The sequence below is a fragment of the Thamnophis elegans genome, chromosome 11 (assembly GCF_009769535.1).
Source record: "Thamnophis elegans isolate rThaEle1 chromosome 11, rThaEle1.pri, whole genome shotgun sequence".
NCBI classification, from domain to species: domain Eukaryota; kingdom Metazoa; phylum Chordata; class Lepidosauria; order Squamata; family Colubridae; genus Thamnophis; species Thamnophis elegans.
Window position 1 is genome coordinate 5,367,397 of NC_045551.1, and position 22,190 is coordinate 5,389,586.

The 22,190-nt window shown below is 41.4% G+C and overlaps 1 protein-coding gene across 1 annotated transcript in view; it reads left to right on the forward strand.

The window, feature by feature from the left end:
- The window catches only part of NMNAT2 (nicotinamide nucleotide adenylyltransferase 2), a 79,305-nt gene that overhangs the window by 43,339 nt on the left and 13,776 nt on the right, over positions 1–22,190 (forward strand). The window contains exons 2-4 of the mRNA XM_032226948.1: positions 4,612–4,700; positions 7,426–7,493; positions 13,094–13,172. Of these exons, the coding sequence (XP_032082839.1) occupies positions 4,612–4,700; positions 7,426–7,493; positions 13,094–13,172 (236 nt within the window). The remainder of the gene's footprint in view (positions 1–4,611; positions 4,701–7,425; positions 7,494–13,093; positions 13,173–22,190) is intronic.

A 22,190-nucleotide genomic window follows, 5' to 3' on the forward strand; every position in this document is an offset into this window, starting at 1 on the left:
AATCATTTTTGTTTTTATATATAATTTCTATTAATGACACTCTTGACAATTTTTTTCTGATGACATGTACCAGTGGAACGTCCTTTTATAAGCTTTAAGATTATAGTGTAGTGTAAATTTCAACCTTTTCAACTGCATAGTTTTGCAGTGTTTATTATAACCAATTTTTTTAGCCCATCTTCTTATATTTTTCTACTTATTCTTCTTTTTCAAATTTCAATAAATTTTTATACATTTTAGTTTCAAAGTGTTACAGTGTTCAAAATCATACATTCCTTTGCCTACAGTGATTATATATTCGTCTACCCTTCTAATAATTGTAAATAAGAGAATCTAACTCAATGTCCGTCTAACTACAAAACTTCCTATTTCTCAGCAACATCCACTCTTTTATCCAAAGCAAACAGCAAGCTGTAAAATACTATTTTAAATCTGATAAACCCAATCCTCCTCTTTCCTTTCCATCTTGTAATATCTCATATTGAACTCGACATTTTTTTCCCCACTGACACACAAATTTAGATATATGTTTCTAACACTATTTAATGGTGCATCTGGTTTCAAAACATGTTTTAACAGAATATCATTATAGGCAACACATTCATTTTTATCACAGAAATTCTCCCCAGCAATCAGTTATAGTTTATCCCATTTTAACATGTCTTTTTAAAACTTCATTCTATACCTTAACAGTGATTTTTAAATAACACGTAGTTCATATTTGTTAATCTTAAAACCCATTTTATTCCTCAATTCTGTTTGATATTCTGTTTTCATATTTTGTTAACATCTTTGCCTTCTGCTTATTGATCTTGAAACTTCTAATGCATCACATTCTTTTAATTTGTCCATTAATATTTCAATTGCCTCTAAAGGATCTTTCAAAACTAACAGCAAGTCCTCTGCCAAAGCCCTTTAAAAAAAAAAAAAAAAACACCTTTCCCCCCACAATCTTCTCATCCTGTCTTATATCACTATTCGGAATTTGAAGAATCAAAATATATAAGAGAGAAGACCCTGGGCTCCTTCTGTTGATTTTCTTTTTCCTATTTCACAGGGCTTTGTTAGACCTCCATTAACAATTATTTGTGCTTTCTGTAAAAGGTAAATCTACTTTACCCAATTTATAAAGTCATCTCCAAAATTCATATTTTCCAAAACATTGAACAAGAAAGTCCAGTTCAGATTGTCAAAGGGCTTATTTGTATCTGCAAAGATCAATGCAGCTTGTTAATTATGATGCTCCAAATATTACAAAATGTATAACACATTACCAATACTGTCTTTTAACTGTCTTTTCAGTAAAAAAACCGCATTGATCCTCATGAATAAATTCTTGAAAGATTATTTTCAGTCTATTAGCTGGAATCATTATTATCATTACCCTACAATTTCTTATGAAAGTCAAGTCTTATGCCTCTTGAAGTATTAATGTTCTTTTGGCCTGTTTCCAAGTCTCTATCTTCTTCCCTGTAGGGCAGAGTTTATTGTGTTTATTTTGTAAATGTTGAAAATGTTCATCTTCCAGACATTTATAATAAGAGCCTGGCCCAGGCACTTTTCCTAGTTTAATCTTTTTTTATAGCTTCCAAAACTTCCCTTATTGCTATAGCTCCATTCATAATCTGTCTCTGGTTCTCTGCAACCTTCAGTAAATTTTGTTTCTTTAGATTATTCATCTACTTCAGGGGTCCTCAAACTTTTTAAACAGGGGGCCAATTCATGGTCCCTCCGACTAGGTTTAGGTTTAAGTTTATTAGATTTATATGCCGCCCTTCTCCCAAGGACTCAGGGCGGCGTACAACATTAAAAGGAACATATAATACAAAAGTTAAAAAAAAATTAAATTACTTACTTTCAGAAAAGTAAGTATAGCTTCTGAAATTGCCATAGCAATAGCAGTTAGACTTATATACTGCTTCATAGGGCTTTCAGCCCTCTCTAAGCGGTTTACAGAGTCAGCATATCGCCCCCACAGTCTGGGTCCTCATTTCACCCACCTCACAGGGGTATGATTCCCCCATTCCCCAAATTGGTAATATTTCTACTTTAGAAAGCTTAGTAACCATATTCTTTGAAATACAATTTATGTCTATTCTTGAAAAGAATAGATATGTCTTTCAGAAAAGTAAGTATATTTTCTGGAATTTTTCTATCTTTGTATATCAATCAGTCGTAAATTTTCCATCAAATAAAAGAAAACATTTGCTAATTGAATGATTTTGATATTTCCCCAGTTGTGGGGAGATCACTCCATTCCAATCTTTCACGATGCATACATTTTCATTAGAAAAAACTATTAATCTCTACAAGTCCTTTATAAAAGAATCCTTTTGGGACATAAATTCCTACATTGAAATCCTAATCCCACGCAAACAGAGGTGGGACTCAGTCAGTTTGGACCGGTTCAGGAAAACCGGTTGTTAATTTTTTACGCAGTTTGGAGAACCAGCAAATCACACCAATGGCTGGCTCCATCACTCCCCTCCCACCCACTCCTTATCTCTCCTCACCCACCTTGGCTGATGCCTAGAGTCACATCCGCAGCATAGCTGCTGCTGCTCTCTGGTATCCTTGCTGGCCTTGTCCATGCGGCCCAGCTGATTTCTGCCTGGTGAGTCTTAGCAATAGCAATAGCAGTTAGACTTATATACCGCTTCATCGGGCTTTCAGCCCTCTCTAAGCGGTTTACAGAGTCAGCATATTGCCCCCAACAACAATCCGAGTCCTCATTTTACCCACCTCGGAAGGATGGAAGGCTGAGTCAACCCTGAGCCGGTGAGATTTGAACAGCCGAACTGCAGAACTGCAGTCAGCTGAAATAGCCTGCAGTGCTGCATTTAACCACTGTGCCACCTCAGCTCTTCCTTCGCCAATCTCTGTTCCTCACCCAGCTGCCTCCCATGTGGCCACTCTTCACCTGGCTTGAAAAACTGAGACCGATGGTGGAGGACAGGGACCACCATTCTCGGCCAAAGGGCTACATGGTGAGGCTTGGCCATCTTTTAGGCTTGGCTCCAGGAGGGAGGACCAAGAGCCTGGTTTAGGCACACAATACCCCAGCGTGACACTCTCCCCGGAGGGTCACTTGCCCACCGCCCAGAAGCAGGAAGGATCCCTATCACGGGTTGGATGCGGGACCCAAGGTGGGGGGGGAGGGTGAGCAGTAGCAGCCAAGAGCTGGCCCTGAAAGGAAGCCAAACCTTTTGTTGCCCCCGAGGCGGCCCTTTGGCCGAATGGGCAGGTCCGAAGTGGGTCTCTCTCCAATACTTTCCGCATTTAATTTTCGAACTGCCCGGGTGAAATTAGGGTTGTAATGTGCAAGCCTTATGTCCATATAGGCTGCGTTAAACTAGTGATCTTGATTGAAATCCCTCCCAGCATCCAACTCACAAGCAAATCACAAAAATTTCATGGGGAACTTGATGTCCTGAAGGAGTGGAGACAACATTGCAGTGGAGATTGGTGGCCAGATAGTAAATTCTGGCCACCAAAGATTCTCAAGAAAAAAGGGGAAAAAAATCATAAGATTGCCCACTTCTGCTCCATAAATTTGTTCCTCACAAGCACAGGAAAGCATATATTTAATAATTTCTCTTTTACCTTATGTTCTGACCCCCTCCTCCGTCCAGTAACGAAAGCCGAGACAAGCTTAAATGGAATGTCCTTTAATAACAAGACCAGAATTTCAGCGGCTGAAAGCCAAACAAACAAACAGATAAGGATCTTGGCAGCAAGTCCGACAAACCTTGGCAGCAACTCAGACAAACCTTGGCAGCAATCCAGCCTGCCAAGTTAGTTTCTCTTTAGTCAATGCGTTGACTTCTGCAAGAAGGGCGTGTCACAAGCAGTCTTTTTTATATTCTGGAGAGGAGCCTCATGACCACCAGCTGAGCGCAATTACCTCCTGTAATTGCGTAATTGTTCCTGACGCCTAGTAGCTCTTCGATGGCGTGCATCCAGGAACAACTCACTGCTGGTTTCTGGATCACTCTCCCTTGTCTCCTCCCCACTGATCCAAGGCTCAGGCACCACCTGGTGGCCAACCAGTCTCTCTGCGCCCTGCTCGGAGTCAGAACCCTGTCCAGAGTCCTCCACATCCTCCAGAGCCGACTCATGGGGCCCGTCGCTGTCGGAGTCTGGTGGCAGATCCAGCAGCTCCTGCCGGGCCACAACACCTTAAGTATTTCAATCTGGCAACAGCTTTTGGAGACGCTGTCAGGTTTGTTCCCAAGGCTTTTCAAACTCCTTATATTGTGCCCTAGTATAGACTTTCCGATGAAAGAAATTCCATTTACCCAAATTATCACATGGATAATCTACTCTGGGGAACCAATGTGGGTGTTCTATGCTGAGGAAGGTTATTAATAACCAATAACTTGAATTGTTAAAATGAGGAGCTAACCTATATGATTCATGACCTAACGAATCCTTTAAATGTACACACTCTTCGGTGTCAATGGCTCTTTTACGGTTACTGAGAACCATTTTGGAAGGACGGCCTGTCCCGAAGAGCAACATGTTTCTATTCATTTTGCTGGCTTTTTCATCAGTGATCAGCGTTTAAGTATTAATTCGTTCCTCTCTTCCTTCCCGCCTCTCTTTCACTAGAAAGAGCCCGAGATTATCTGCACAAGACAGGAAGATTCATCGTCATTGGTGGAATAGTCTCACCCGTACATGACTCATATGGAAAACAGGTAGATGCATTCTTTTTTTTCTCTTCTTCCTTGTTCACAAAGATAATCACAACTGTGGGGAATGGATACTAGGCACCCTAAGATGAACAAGTGTGACATCTTTTGCTGAAACCCTTAATTAAAATGTTTACCTTTTTCACATAGGACATGCACTAGTTGGAGAAGGCAACTAGGGAAGCAATCTGTAGCGTAAACCAGTGGTGGGATTCAAATAATTTAACAACCTGTTCTCTGCCCTAATGACCATCTGGGTAGGTGGGGCTCGGTGGTCATGTGACTGGGTGGGCGTGGTCAACTCAAGGTCACTCAGGTCGATGGGCGCTTCGCCTTAGCTGTTACAATGTAATAAGGGTTAACCGGAGAGGCAGTTTCTGTAAGCAGGTCAATAAAGATTAGGCTAGAAAAGGAAGGAGAGAGGGTAGGAAGGGAAAGAAGAAGAGCAGGAGCAAAGGAGAGGTAAGGGAAGAAGGAAGGGGAAGGAGAGGAGGAAGGAAGAAAGTAGAGAAGGGAGAGAGGGTGAAAAGAAAGAGGTAAGGAGAGGAGGATGGAAAGGAGAGAAAGAGGAGGAGAGAGGGTAGGAAGGGGAAGAGGAAGAGCAGGAGTAGGAGAAAGGTACGGGAAGAAGGAAGGGAAAGGAGAGGAGGAAGGAAGAAAGTAGAGAAGGGAGGAAGGGAGAAAAGAAAGGGAAAATAAGGTGGAGTTACAACAGGAGGAAGGGATGGTAAACAAAGCAACCAAAACAGTATATTATAACCTATTAAATGAAATAATAAATGTATAAGAATGATAAATGTTAAAACATCTGTAACCAAACGACATGCTATATGTGATTATGGTTTTTTTGTGTTTTTTTTTATTATTGTGTGTATGTGTTGTCTATGTAATAAAAATAAAAAAATGTTTTTTAAAAAAAAATAAAGATTAGGCTAGAAACAACACCATTCATTTTTCATTTTATTTTATTGAGTTTTTATGCCGTCCTATTCCCGAGAGACTCAGGGCGGCTCACAATAAAAAAGGGAGGGGATACCAAAAATAAAATAAACACCAGAATGTTTCCTTCCTGCCTTCCTTACAGGATTAGCCCTGTAAAGTGGGGAAAAACAAAAGGAAATTTCTTCCAACAATCAGTTCTCTGAACTACTTAGAAAGTTACCAACCGGTTCTCCCGAATAGGTGCGAACCGGCTAAATCCCACCACTGGCATGGACGTGGCAAGGTTTAATGGGTTAAATGTTTTTTTTTCCTTCATTCATTTGTCATTTCTTCTGATTTTTAAATTATCACCTGAATGACAATTCTCTATGCCAATGTCATCATGGGATAGTTCATTTTCTAAAAATATTGCTTAATTCCCATAGGATCCCTATCAACTAGTTGTAATGCCTTTGGGGAAAGGAGCAAGAGATCATACTACACTGTTTTCATCAAACATGCCCGTAGTACATAATGCAACAGAGTGGAGTAATCCTTCACAGACAGGATTTTTTTTGGGGGGGGGGGTTACCATCTCCATTTAAAAAGATCATACACAACTGAGCAAAAAAAAAAAAAGAATTTCACTTCCATTTTTATTTTGTAATTCTTTGTAACAATACTGCCGAAAAGCTTGTGCGCACGCATCGTGTGTTGGATGCGTTTTGTGCGCGTAGGAGCAGTTCAATGGAAATTGTTCTGCGCATACGCAGAACTCCAAAAGAAGATGGTGACAGTGGTGATAGGGGAACCGGTTCAGGGGCGTGGCCAGCCTGGGCCAATTTTGTATTGTTGTAAAGAACAGGCTGGTCAGATGGAGATGTCCTTTATTTTTTGTGCCCTTAAAAGACAAGCTTTGCCACCTGAAATTTCCTTCCTACACATTAATTATGAATGCAGGTGCCTAACTTTTCCTGTGACATTTGACCACTCTATAGTTAGTTGATTTTAGATTACGTAGTTTATAAGTAACACTGCAGAGGTGGGTTCCTACTGGTTCGGCTGAACAGGTAGTGGTATGCCGGCCTGGGTCGCACAACCGGCAGCGACCCAGGCTGGCCACACCCCTGAACCGGTTCCCCTGTCACCACTGTCGCCATCTTGTTTTGGAGTTCTGCGTATGCGCAGAATAATTTCCATTGAACTGCTCCTACGCGCACAAAACGCATCCAACACACGATCCGTGTGCACAAGCGATTCGGCAGTAACACCGGCTAGAACCCACCCCTGTAACACTGGCAATCTAGAAACAGATAGGGAGGGGGGAAATATATGTGTGTAAGGCTGGAGTAAAAATGGGAAGCTATTAAGTATTAAGGACTGTTCTTCAAAAATTATTTGGAGCAGCAAAATCTCCAAAGATGACGACATGACAAGATTGGGACTTTGGAGGATTCATCTGAAGAGTATGGCAGTTTTTTGACGCTGCGTTGAACCTGAATTTTTTCTCACTTTTCCTACCAATAATTGGCAAAAATTATGCATCCGTTCTTGTTAGTTTGCTGCTGAAATTTAGCAACACGATTTACGTAAGTTCCAATCTGAAGTCCTTCATGTCTCATTATTGTTTAGCACTGCTCATCTCTGGATTAGAGAACTGGGAAACATTTAAGTTTACCCAGCAAATATTACAGCCAATGCATTGGACTCTGAAGCCTAAGGCTAATAAAGCAGTTGTTCCTTAATATAACCTTTAAAAAAATCTAGTAATCTAGACTCTCCATTAATTCTGACATCTATTTCTTTACAGGGTTTGGTTTCCAGCCGGCATCGCTTGGCAATGTGTCAACTGGCTGTTCAGTGTTCTGACTGGATAAGGTATAATAGCACATCTCATCACTCATGTTCTCTGCAGTGGGTTGAATTCTGATATTTGTGTGGTATCAGTGATGGGTTTCAATTTTTTTTTGAACCTACTCTGTGGGTGTGACCTCCTTTGTGGGAGTGGTTTGCCAGCCATGTGACCTGGTGGGAGTGGCTTGCCGGCCATGTGTTTTCTCTCTCTCTCTCTCTCTCTCTCTCTCTCCTTCCTTTTGTCTCTCTGCCCCTTTTTCCTTTTTTTCTTTCATCTCTCACTTTTTCTTTATTTTTTCTTTTTTATTTCTTTCTTCCTTTCTTTCTTTTTCTCTGTGTGAGTCTGTGTGTTTGTGTGTGTTTGTGTGTGTGTGTGTGTCAGTGGTGGGTTTCAAAAGTTTTTGGAACCTCTTCTGTAGGTGTGGCCTGCTTTCCGGGTCCACTGGTGGAACCTCTTCTAACCGGTTCGGTAGATTTGACGAACCGGTTCTACCGAACTGGTGCGAACTGGTAGGAACCCACCTCTGTGTGGTACTCAGGATAAGTATTTCCCATTCCATTCCCCACCATCCAGTCAGAGTGGAAGAAGCTTCTCGGATGAGAAGCAAAACCTCTTGAAAAAGCACCTTTTTCAACAACCATGACCTGGATGATGGAGAATCTCCTTAGATACTCAGGATAAGCTGCTTCATGGCAGGGACATCATCAGTGTCTTTAAAGAAAAGTCCAGATGATTGTCTACAACTGTCCGGTCAAAGCCCCTCCCCCCCATTTTACAGGTGTTCATTGTATTCTGGATATTAAAACAGGGGTAGCACTTTGATTGTGTAGCTGCCTTGAGCTTTTGATCCTCCAGCAGCTGTCCCTGGTTCAGCGCCTGGGGTCCAGGTTCCCCGACAAATGCACACTCGACAAAAGCCCGCCGACAAAACCCCGGGGAGAAAAGAGCGAAGTCTAAATCGCGCCCATAGAAGCGCGCCGATAAATGTGTGCCGATGAAAGCGCGCTATCAACAAACCACGCGAAAACAAGGTAATAACCCTAACCCTAAACCTAACCCTAATCCTAACCCTTGGGGTTATTACCTTGTTTTCGCGTGGTTCGTTGATAGCACGCTTTCGTCAGTGCGCATTTATCGGCGCGCTTCTGTGGGCGTGATTTAGACTTTGCTCTTTTCTCGGCGCACTTTTGTCGGCGTGCTTTTGTCGGCGCGCTTTTGTCGGGCGCGCATTTGACAGGTCACAGGGGTCCCTGGTTGTCTGATTCAGAAACATACCTCTCTCTTATGAAATGCTAACATGCAGCAGGTTTGCAAACTAAAATGCCAGATGCAACAAGACGACAATGTTTTTTTCAGTCTTTAAAGCCTGATGGAGATGTGGAAGTTTCCTTTTCTTTATAATTGTTCTTAAGTGAGTGGATACATACTTTTGAAATGAAATGAAATATACCTTTAGCAGCTTGGGCAGCCCTCACATCAGTGGTGGGATTCAAATAATTTAACAACCGATTCTCTACCATAAGGACCAGCTGGGTAGGCATAGCTCGGTGGTCATGTGACAATGTGGCCATGGCCAACTCACGTCGATGGGCGCTTCGCCTTAGCTGTTACAATGTAATAAGAGTTAACCGGAGAGGCGTTTTCTGTAAGCAGGGCAATAAAGATTAGGCTAGAAACAACACCAGAATTTTTTCCTTCCTGCCTTCCTTACAGGATTAGCCCTGTAAAGTGGGGAAAAAATAAAATAAGATTTCTTCCAACAACTGGTTCTCTGAACTGCTTAGAAAGCTACCAACCGGTTCTCCCGAATAGGTGCGAACCGGCTGAATCCCATCACTGCTCCACATGTATGATATTCAACATCATGAGCCAAAAGCCACCCAAATTCTGGGAGGTGAAGTCAACATATCTGAAGGTTTCGCAAATTGGCATAATATTTGCACCAACTTTAGCGAGAACAATTTTTTTCACATTGGTTTTACTGGGAATAGCTCCTTACAGAAGCTTCCCCAAAACAAGATCAGTATCTTGTTGCCTTGGATCAGATTTGAGACAGTCAAACTAGTATATACATGAAAGCATTTGTTTAGGTCTATATTAGGATCTGTGGTTTGTTAGCCCCAAGTATGATCAGACAGCATCAGTGGTGGGATTCAAATAATTTAACAACCGGTTCTCTGCCCTAATGGCCAACTGAGTAGGCGGGGCTCATTGGTCACATGACTGGGTGGGTGTGGCCAACTCAACGTCACTCCCGTTGATGGGCGCTTCGCCTTAGCTGTTACAATGTAATCAGGGTTAATCGGAGAGGCAGTTTCTGTAAGCAGGTCAATGAAGATTAGGCTAGAAACAACACCAGAATGTTTCCTTCCTGCCTTCCTTACAGGATTAGCCCTGTAAAGCGGGGAAAAACAAACGGAGATTTCTTCCAACAACCGGTTCTCTGAACACTCTGGAAAGTTACCAACCGGTTCTCCCAAATAGGTGCGAACCGGCTGAATCCCACTACTGGACAGCATGAACTATCTTTTATGAAAAAAATTATTGCTTTTAAAATAACAGAGAAAAAAAAGAACAAAACAGATACATACATCATCAAAAATACATAGTAAGTGGTTAAAAAGTGGAAAAAATACAGTGGAAAATTGGTAAAATATGTTATAATATACCTGGGTAGCATGCTTTTTTACCTTCCATATTTGGTATCAACCAGTTGCATATTTTATTATATTTATTAATACGAAGTCTACATCTATAGACTCTCATAGGAAGTCTATGGAGATTCTCAGTCATCCAGGTCATGGTTGTGCCAAAGGTGCTTTTTCAAGAGGCAACTGGACTTTCATCAGCTCTTCTTCTTGAACTGAAGGTTTGAGATTTATTCGATTTATATGCCGCCCTTCTCCCAAGGACTCAGGGCGGTGTACAACATTAAAAGAAACACATACTACAAAAGTTAAAAAGAAATTAAATAGGATATTCCAAACAAACCCAATTAAAATTAACAATGACACATTTTTTTTAAAAGAATTCAAATTAAGATTAACAATAATCAATACTTTGATTTGTTTTGTTCAGGCCAGGCTGGCTTGCTGGAAAAGCCAACTTTTTAGGGCGCGTCGGAAGGATCGGAGGTCGGGGATTATACGAAGCTCCGGGGGCAGCTCATTCCAGAGGGAAGGCTCTCCCACAGAGAAGGCTCTCCTCCTGGGGGTCGCTAGCCGACACTGTCTGGCCGACGGCACCCTGAGGAGGCCAACTCTGTGGGATCGCACTGGACGGTGGGAGGCTACCGGTGGCAGTAGGTGGTCTCGCAGGTACCCTGGGCCTAAGCCATGGAGCGCTTTAAAGGTCATAATTAGTACCTTGAATCGCACCCGGAAGACAACCGGCAACCAGTGCAGGCCGCCTAAAAGGGGTGTAACACGGGAGTACCTGGGTGCCCCCATGACAACCCATGCAGCCGCATTCTAGACCAGTTGAAGCTTCCGGGTGCTCTCCAACTGAAGAAGCTTCTTGGATGAGAAGCGAAATGTCTTGAAAGAAAAGCAAGAAAATCCTGTTGCCTCTTGAAAAAGCACCTTTGGGACTCTCATAGGAAGCAAACGTAAAAATTTAACCTGAAAATTGTGCTGCCTCCCTCTGATCTATTTTTCAAAGGTTTGGAAGCTGTGTGAAGTCGTAGGCCACAGCTTGTCCCCCCCTGATTAGATCCATGATCAAATTTTTGAAAATGTTTTGTGTTGCCAGCAAAAACAGGCCTCTTTGTTTCATGTGCCCCTGGGGGCATGGCCTATTTCACTAGCAAGATTTGCAGGTATTTCAAGCTTGCTCTAATTGTTCTCTTTCGAAGTCATGAGACTGACGTCTTACTAAGTAATTCAACCTTAGATTAACTCATTAACCCCTCCCCACCGTAGTTATCTTGAATAGCCTTTTTTCCCCCCCCATGAATGAGCAACATTATTAGTGGATGCTTTAATTAGCGACTTCACATCTCTGAGAACCTCAGATGGAGAACAAAAAAATTGGCTGCTAAGAACATGTTTGAGAAACAGCACAATTTAGCAGTTCATCAAGTATTCAATTAAGAGCTGGTGCCGCTAACTCAGACTATCAGATTTGGATGCTTTTTTAAAAAAAAGAAAGTATGCTGGTGATGGGGAATCTGGGGATTTGGAGACACATTTTCACAGCGCCACTCGCTCACTTGTCCAAATGTGAGAAATTGATGTAACTGTAAGCGCACTGCTTTATTTCCTGCATAGGATACAACTGGGTGAATGAGGAGGCAGGATGGCGAAAACTGTACAACGTGGAAATGGATAGGAACCCAGTAGATCTAAGAGAGTCAGTAAGATCCTGATAAAATAGCAATTTTATCACAGTTAGCAGTTAGACTTATATACCGCTTCATAGGGCTTTCAGCCCTCTCTAAGCGGTTTACAGAGTCAGCATATCGCCCCCCACAGTCTGGGTCCTCATTTCACCCACCTCGGAAGGATGGAAGGCTGAGTCAACCTTGAGCCGGTGAGATTAGAACCGCTGAAGTGCAGATAACAGTCAGCTGAAGTGGCCTGCAGTACTGCACCCTAACCACTGCGCCACCTCGGCTCTTTAAAACATAGAGCCAAACAGGGCTCAGGTTTTAATCAGTAATGTAGGATTCAGTTCCCACAGCTCCTTTAAGCTAAGAAATACTGTAAAAACAAAGAAATATGGAACACCAGGATAAGCACTTTCTGGCATAACTGTTTGTTCCTTTCGTTGGTCAAATTTTGGTATAAAACAAATTCCACCCTTTTTATCACCTTTGATTTCTTCTTATAAGCTTTTAAATATGTATTTTCTAGGAATATTATTCCTTTGGAAATGTACTAGTATTCAGCATCCCATCATGTCAGAGTAAGATGTATAATTTGCCAGTGTCCAAATCCATCTGTTACCAGAGTTATCTCTCATACTGAGATAATATGTTAATATTGCCACTAACTCCCAGGTGTAGCTCCAAAGTGATCTGTGATGCATTAAAAGAGAACAAATGCTTTTAATCTGCTCTTTTTTTTAAAAAAAATAAACAATTTGGAGAAAATACACAATGGGGGCATTTTGGAATAGCAATAGCAATAGCAATTAGACTTATATACCGCTTCATAGGGCTTTCAGCCCTCTCTAAGCGGTTTACAGAGTCAGCATATCGCCCCCACAGACTGGGTCCTCATTTCACCCACCTCGGAAGGATGGAAGGCTGAGTCAACCTTGAGCCGGTGAGATTAGAACCGCCGAGCTGCAGAACTAGCAGTCAGCTGAAGTGGCTGCAGTACTGCACCCTAAAGAGAAGGCCCTCCCCCAAGGAGCCACCAGATGACATTGTCTAGTCGACGGCACCCGGAGAAGGCCCATCCTGTGGGGAGAAGGACACCTCAACCGACTGATAGAGAACCTGACCCAAGTTCGCTTATTCCTCTCTGATTTCTTTGGGGCAAAAGACTGCCTCGTATTTACGGGTTGACTTCCTTTCAGATGAAATATGCAACTAAATGGTACATATTGATATTTTTAATTGTAAACTGTTATTCGCGATTGCCAAAATCAGATTTTTCTCATCTCTTCCTCATCGTAGGGTGGACCCCTGGGAATGTTATCAGGATACTTGGCAGACCACCTGCAGTGTATTGGAACATCACCGGGATCTGATGAAAGTGAGTTAATATGCTGAAGCTGATGGCAGAGATCGAGACTATTGAGCTCGGGGTGTTAAATTTGTGTTGTTTATTGGAAATATAATGGAATGTGACTTCATTTCCCAAACTAGATTTTTTAAGTTTCAACCAAAGGGTAATTAAGAGTAATCAGACATTTTGTATCCTGACAATAAGATATTTTTACTTTTTTTTTTTGGTATATATTTCCTTTTTTATTGAAGAGTTTTAATAAATTTTACAAATATTTCCCCTTCCCCTTCCCTCCCCCCACACCAACTCTCCCTCCCTCCAACCCTCCCTCCCCCCAACTTCCCAGAGCAAAATACAGGGTATAAACATTTAACAATCATACACTAACATAAGCTAACTAACTATAATATCCTACCTCCCTCTTGTACCTTAACTCCCCTTTTATTAAACTAAATTTAGATAAATTATAACATTCCTTGTTCATTCATAAGCTAATTGAAGTTCCTTAGTCCAATGTTTATTTTGAATGTAGACAATCCATCATTTCAGCTTGTATTTCTCATCTGAATGGTCTTTCAAATATGCTGAGATTTTGGCCATCTCTGCTAAATTCACTACTTTTAATATCCATTCTTGAATTGTAGGCAATTCTTCCTTCTTCCAGTACTGCGCCACCAACAATCTTGCTGCCGTTAAGTTCAGAATCAAATTAGTCTCTATAACTGTACAGTCTGCAGATATTTTTACTTCTTAAATTCAGTTTGCAGTCTCATTGGATGTTCTTTAAGAGGTTAATTTCAATGTAAAACATAACTTGGTGCAGGTATGGCACCATTTCCCTCCCCCCACATTTCCCTCCCCCCTCTCCTAAGTCTATGTACCCCAAGAGCATCACAGAATCATATCCAAAGAATTTTTGTGAGCTCCAGCTCCAAAACCATTTAGATCAGGGCTGTACTAAGCCAGAGGGCCACTGCATTTACAGGGATTTTGCTCCAATCCAACAGGACTCCGAAAGACAGTCCCTTTACTTCCATCTAGTGGCCATTAGGTCAATAGTTGACTGTTGTGGCCCAGTAGGAGCTGTTGGAGCTGCCACCAGACTCCGACAGGGAGGGGCCCTATGAGACGGCTTTGGAGGATGTGGAGGACACTGGACAGGGTTCTGACTCCGAGCAGGGCGCAGAGAGGCTGGTTGGCCACTAGGAGGCGCCTGAGCCTTGGACCAATGGGGAGGAGACAAGGGAGTGTGATCCGGACGTCAGCAGTGGAGAGGAGCCAAGGGAGTTGTTCCTAGATGCCCGGCACCGGAGAGCTAATAGGCATAAGGAACAATTACGCAATTACAGGAGGTAATTGCACTCAGCTGGTGGTTATTAGGCTCCTCTCCAGACTATAATAAGGACTGCTTGTGCACACGGCCTTTTGCAGAAATCAACACAGGAACTAATGTCGGAGAACATTACTGTGAGCTTGGCAGGCTGGATTGCTGCCACGGCTTATCTGTGCTGGATTGCTGCCCAAGCTTGTCTGTGCCGGTTTGCTGCCAAGGACCTGTCTGTCTGTTAATTAAATGCCGTAACTTATCTTTGGCTCGGAGTGTGTGTTGGTGTGGGACGAGGGGGGTCAGAACAGTTGACCTAATCTTTGGAGGACAAATAGAAAACAAATTGATTGGTTGGAACAGCTTGACCTTAGAAGCATCACCATATGTTCTCTACAGTGATTGGCTGTCATTTTCCCCATGGTTGGCAATATTTGAATTTCAGCCAGTAACTGTCCTTGTTCTGTCACATGGAGGAGCTATGTGGAGAGCAGCGTGGTATAGCCCCATTCTGAATGTATTTCAAGGACACAATGTGTGGTCAATGTCTATATTACGTAACATGATTTTCTTCTGCCTCTGGAAAGAGGCTGTGCGAATGACCTCAGCAGAAGGCCATAGTACTTGTAATTGGAGTCAGACTTAGCAATAGCAATAGCAGTTAGACTTATATACCGCTTCATAGGGCTTTCAGCCCTCTCTAAGCGGTTTACAGAGTCAGCATATCGCCCCCACAGTCTGGGTCCTCATTTCACCCACCTCGGAAGGATGGAAGGCCGAGTCAACCTTGAGCCGGTGAGATTAGAACCGCTGAACTGCAGATAACAGTCAGCTGAATTGGCCTGCAGTACTGCACCCTAACCACTGCGCCACCTCGGCTCTTAGAAATCCTTAGCACTCTTTTCTTTGCCTCTGTTTCCCATCAACAAGATTGAAGCAAATAAGAACTCTATTGTGGATGTGATTGGCAAATACTTTAGGTATGGAAGTACAATTCACGTAAAAACAACTACCCTCTATTTCTCTCTAAAGGCGGAATGGTCGTTTTCCAACCTTCTGCCTCCTTGAACCCTGAACTCTTAATTCAGGATCAACTCTCATCAGTCATCTCACTAATATAAACTGTTAATGGAGTGGTTCAACAAACACTTAATCAAAGTTGATTATGGACCTCTAATAGTTTGGGGTGTGAATATGTATAATGTCCGGACTTGTCTTAGTTACTCTTCCCTTTTGGCTTGAAAGTGGATAATAGAACTCTGATTACAACTGTAATTTTAGTCCCTTGTAAGAGTACACGTAATTTTTTAAACTCAGACCATGAATCCATAAAGCCCAATATTCCTTTCACGAATGGGCAATAAGGTATCTGTGGAAACAGGGTCCTCCTTTTTTGAGTTCTTCAACAACTGCCATGAAAGAGCCGAGGTGGCGCAGTGGTTAAATGCAGCACTGCAGGCTACTTCAGCTGACTGCAGTTCTGCAGTTCAGCTGTTCAAATCTCACCGGCTCAGGGTTGACTCAGCCTTCCATCCTTCCGAGGTGGGTGAAATGAGGACCCGGATTGTTGTTGGGGGCAATATGCTGACTCTGTAAACCGCTTAGAGAGGGCTGAAAGCCCTATGAAGCGGTATATAAGTCTAACTGCTATTGCTATTGCTAAAGTTATTTGGCTCTGATTACTGGAGACAATTTTTTCCATTATTATTAGTAACCATGAGTAACCTTACCTTCCATGAACCTGTCTTAATAGGGGCTGCTTCCAATCTGGTTCCCACGGTTCAGATATTTGACCAAATCAGTTTTGAATCATATCCCTGAATTAAAGATTTGCATTGTCTGCTGCACTTTCTCCTTTAACGTTGTCCAAGTTGATGTCCATCGTGACATCATGTGGTAGCAAGCTCAATTGATTAATTCTCACCACCTGCTGTTTTATTCAATAAAGCCCAGTTCTCGTCTTAAAAGGATGAGCAGGCTATTTCCCTTTCCATTTTCTACACAGTGTGCATAAATCCATATACATTTTGTCTTCCAACGTCGAAGAAATTTCAAATATTGACAATATTTGACACATGGACATGTCCCTCGCTTGCTACCCATCCTGCCTTGCTCCTAAAAAAAAAAAAGCATACAAACAATAAAAAAATACCAGGAAAAAAAAGAGAGAGACTACATACTGTATTTGACTGTGGGGACTGGTAAAAATAGACAATAAAACCATTCTAAAATAAAACCGGAGTCCTTTGGGATTGGCAGACTATAAATTTATTAAATACTTAAATACGTAAATACTTAAATTCTGAGTGCCACCAGTGGTGAGGTCTGCAGTGGGATAAAAAAGAAAATCAAGAAGTCAGCCAAATCAAAGATGCAGGGTTTTTAAAAAGGTTTAAAAATTTAAAAATGTGCATAACATACAATTTTGTTTTTTTTAAAAAACCCTAAGGTTTTGATTATGCAATCACTATGGCCATCTGGTCTTGTTTTGACCCACCCTGGAGGTGCCAGGGTCAACCACCTTCAAAGCTTTGTCTTTGAGTGTGTGCAAATGGTTCAGAAAGAATATGAGATGTTGGAGGGGGGAAAAAAAGCATTTTTTTTTCTAATTTGTAGTGGACGATGAATATTGCTCCTGAAGCTAACTGATGCCAGTGGGGTTTAATAACGATTGCACGGGAGTGATTTCTAGCAGGGCCAGGTTAAAAAAAGATTTAATTCGGTAAATGTTGAAAGGCAGAGAATAAATCGCTCCACGTTTTTTTTTTTTTAAAAAAACCTACCTTCCCATGTTAGCCGAAGTGGCGCAGTGGTTAAATGCAGCACTGCAGGCTACTTCAGCTGACTGCAGTTCAGCAGTTCGACTGTTCAAATCTCACCGGCTCAGGGTTGACTCAGCCTTCCATCCTTCCGAGGTGGGTAAAATGAGGACCCGGATTGTTGTTGGGGGCGATATGCTGACTCTGTAAACCGCTTAGAGAGGGCTGAAAGCCCTATGAAGCGGTATATAAGTCTAACTGCTATTGCTATTGCTATTGCTATTCCATCCTTCCAAGGTGGGTAAAATGAGGACCCGGATTGTTGTAGGGGGCGATATGCTGACTCTGTAAACCGCTTAGAGAGGGCTGAAAGCCCTATGAAGCGGTATATAAGTCTAACTGCTATTGCTATTGCTATGTGCCCTGAACTCAGTGAAAGCAGAGCTTCTCACAGTGGCTCTTAACTATTAAAATAAAGCAAAAATGGAAAAGGGACACATTTGCCGCTGCGCTTATTTAAGCTCTCAGATTCTGCTAATGAGACGGAAAACCATGGGAATATTTTAGGGAAAGAGAAGCCATATATTAGAAAGTCATATAATAGAACCTCTGGTCATGACCATAATTTATTCTCTAACTTTAGTCGCGACCTGAACCTAATTTTGGAAATTTGGCACTTACCCAAAAAAAAAAAAATGGCACGGAAGGGGAAATGGGCTGAAATAAAATTGTGAATTTTTTTTTTTATTGGAACCCGATTTGGCCGTGGTCAGAAGCGTTCGTGATCCGAGGTTCCGCTGTACTTAGCAGGGGAGGGGAGAGGAGAGTTCCCACCTCCCTCGTTTCCTTGATTCGGAATCTGGCTTTGCAAAGAGGAAAAATGATCTTAAGGAGGAAGGAAGCCCAGCCCCCTCCCCCAAAACATTTATGACGTCTAATTTGTTTGCATATTTCTCAGTATGATTAAAAGGTTCCACCACAAAACCGCGGTAGACAAAAGCGCGCTCGACGAAAGCGCGTACGTGACGTCATCACAGCGCGACGAAAACATCGCGCTGTGATCGATAAATGTAAAATTAAAGCGAAAACCTTACCCTAACCCCCCCAAACCTAACCCTAAACCTAACCCTTAACCTAACGCTAAACCTAACGCTAACCCTTAACCTAACGCTAAACGTAACCCTAACGCTCTAAACCTAACCCTAACCCTTAACCTAACCCTAACCCTAACCCTAACCCTAACCCTAACCCTAACCCTAACCCTAACCCTAACCCTAAACCTAAACCTAAACCTAACCCTTACCTTTATGTGAATCGGCTTGCTTTAATTTTATTTTTATTTCAATTTTTAATTTTTTTCGTCGCGCTGTGATGATGTCACGTACGTGCTTTCGTCAAGCGTGCTTTTGTGGACCGCGGTTTTGACGGGTCACGTGATTAAAAGGCCCTCATCATGCAGTTGGAGTTTGGAGTTTGGAGTTTATTCAATTTATAGGCCGCCCTATTCCCCGAAGGGACTCAGGGCGGCTGAACAAAAGCCAAGGGAGGGGAAATTACAAAAAGTAAGACAGAAACAATCAGACAATACGAACAACTTAAAAGCACAACAGACACAGTAAATTCGAGTAGGGGGTGGGCGGACTCAACCCCAGGCTTGCTGGGACAGCCAGGTCTTCACGGCCGTCCGGAAGGCCCGAAGGGTGGAGAGGGTCCGAATCTCCACGGGGAGCTCGTTCCAAAGGTTCCGGAGGCTGCTGTGTTTTCTGACCAGGAAAATTCCACTGAACACCTTGTTGTTGGGGGCGATATGCTGACTCTGTAAACCGCTTAGAGAGGGCTGAAAGCCCTATGAAGCGGTATATAATTGTTCCTTTCATTGTTCTGAAAAACAACAATTGTAAAGCTTGACCAATTCTGACAGGCCAGGGGGTCATGGCAACATATTGGAAGGGGCATCAAACGGTTAGCGTTGTTTTAGAAACCCCAGTGTTCTCTCTCCTTTTATTTGTCAGAAATAATTTACAGGGTCATTTTGAGCGTGTTTGACTCAACTGTTCTTTTAAAAAGAGAAGGATTTATCCAATCTTTGGGTGATATTGATGCTCCCAACAAAATAGCCAGGGGTAAGGAACTCGTTGACTACAAGTCACAGCGCACAGGTTCGGACATTAATCTGAACTTAGCAAATCATTTTAAAAGAAGATGGTAACATGTTTAAAATGATTTCTTTATGAATATGACAGCAGTAGCTGGGGTGGAGGGGATGATAATAGAAGAATTTGAGAATTATGATGGGCAGTACATCTGGGAAGGCTGCTAAAGGAACATTTGATTGCTAACTCCTACATTATTGTTGCAGTGTATTCTAGATGTTGACATATGTATATCCATATATTCAAAGAAATACCAAATAATTCTGAGAGAGAGAGAGAGAGGGAGGGAGGGAGGGAGGGAGGGAGGGAGGGAGAGAGAGAGAGAGAGGGAGATACAACCCCCAGTATGCCCAAGTATGGGAGGAAGGTCACACTTCCACTCTCTGTCTTTGGCTCGTCACAAGAGACCATCCAGACAGAAACCCAATATTTTTACTGTTGCCTTTTTGTTACATTTGTTGTATTTATGCTGATAAATAAATAAAGGGAGACTAGTATAGATCTATTTCAAGCTGTTTAGCTCTCATCAGCTAGCCATATCTCATCGATTCCCAGTAAGGGTATGGCTAGCTGAAGAGAGCTAAATAGCTTGAAATAGATCTATACTAGTCTCCCTTTATTTATTTATCAGCATAAATACAACATGTCATCTTCAGGCTTCGTGCTCCTACATACTAACACCCGCGAAAACCTCAGAAAACGTGTGTGTGTGTGTGTGTGTGTGTGTGTGTGTGTGTGTGTATGTATGTATTTTAGAGTCACACCCCTGGTATGCCCAAATATGGGAGGAGGTTTTACTGCTTCCATTCTCTGTCTATCGGCTCGTCATAAGAGACCATCCAGACAGAAACCCAATATTTTTACTGTTGCCTTTTTGTTACATTTGTGTTGTATTTGTGCTGATAAATAAAATAAAATAATCCCTTTATTTATTTATCAGCACAAAAGAACATTATATATATATATATATATATATATATATATATATATATATATATATATATATATATATATATATATATATATATATAATCTATTATATATAGTCTATAATCTATATATATATAATCTATTAGATTTTTACAACCCCTGGTAAGCCCCAATTATGGGAGGAAGCTAACTGCTTCCATCATATATATATGCATTTATATTATTATTTATATTATTTCATATATCTTTTTTCTTCATTCTATATATAACATTCTATATATTCTATGTATAACAACCTTTATTACATTTGACTCATTTTATATCCATTTCCTATTATTTATTTACAGTCTATTTCCTATTTCCATCTTTGTAATTGTTTTTTAATTTGTTGATCTTTCTTCCTTTCTGTTTTGCTTTCCTGCTCCCCCCCCCCTTTTCCTCTAGCCAATTATGCCATAAACCCCATACGGAGTAATTACATCTTATATATATTAGCTGTTATATGTCCAATATTTGTACATAACTCTACTCCCGATTCAGGTTTCTTCTCAATTCCAATTGTCCTTTTGTCCATACCAAACCTCACCTTCATCTGATTATAAAGAAATTTGGTTGAAATACCAAATAAATCTTTTGTAGGTCAAATGTGGGTGCACATTTAATTTTCAACAATGCTTGATAATGTTCCACCTCTTTATTTCTGCCTTTTGCCAAAGAATACCAGCACCCCCTGGTGGCAGGGAAAAAAGATTGCTCCTGTTATTTCATACTGTAATACATTGCATTTACTATATTATTTTTAAAGAACAAGGTAAATGGAATCTTTACTTTTTTTCATTTTGCAATTACTTCTGAATTTGTTCATTTTAAAGGTATCTGTTTCATCTTTTACTCAAAATTATAAGGTACTCATAAGATTTTTAAAAAAAGGGATATTTTTAAAAAAGTTGTAATTATTACGTTACTTCAGTATAATAATAATACATATATTGCAATAAGAAGTATACTGTGAATTTAAAATGTTACGGTGAATAAAAATGCCTTGATTTGAGGGAAATCAACCCGGCTTTGTTTCAGATACGTTTTTAAAACCCATTTTTTTGCAATTGCACAATGTAAGGGATTTGAAGAACTTTGAAAACATACATGGTCTGTTTAGGCTACTGAGGGTTTAAGACTTTAAACAGAAATGTATCTTTGACCCATTAGTAAGTTTTAAATTCGCCAAGCAAGACAAGCGCCTTAGGCATTTGTGCTATATAATCATGAGGATGTCCTGTTCTCAAAGCCTTAAGTAGCCTGTGAGTCAGACCATCTTGCTTCTTGTAACCAGATTGTTACTAGAACATTACATCCAGCATTACGATTGTATAATCTGGAGCTTCTCAAAGAACGATTTAGGCAAATGGAAGGAGTTTTATTTGTTAATGTATCTCAGTTCCAATAGCAGAGAAGTATTGAGCAAAGTATAGGCAAAAATTAACCAGTAATAATGACAATTGGCAAATAATCTGGTTAATTAAAAAAAAAATGGTTATTGTAATCAGGCGTAAATCCAGACACAATCCCTTTCAAACAACTATGCTAACTGTAGAGCCGAGGTGGCGCAGTGGTTAAATGCAGCACTGCAGGCTACTTCAGCTGACTGCAGTTCTGCAGTTCGGCTGTTCAAATCTCACTGGCTCAGGGTTGACTCAGCCTTCCGTCCTTCCGAGGTGGGTAAAATGAGGACCTGGATTGTTGTTGGGGGCAATATGCTGACTCTGTAAACCGCTTAGAGGGGGCTGAAAGCCCTATGAAGCGGTATATAAGTCTAACTGCTATTGCTATTGCTATTGTAATGTGGAGATATCAAACCCCCTAACCCAATTCCAGCCTA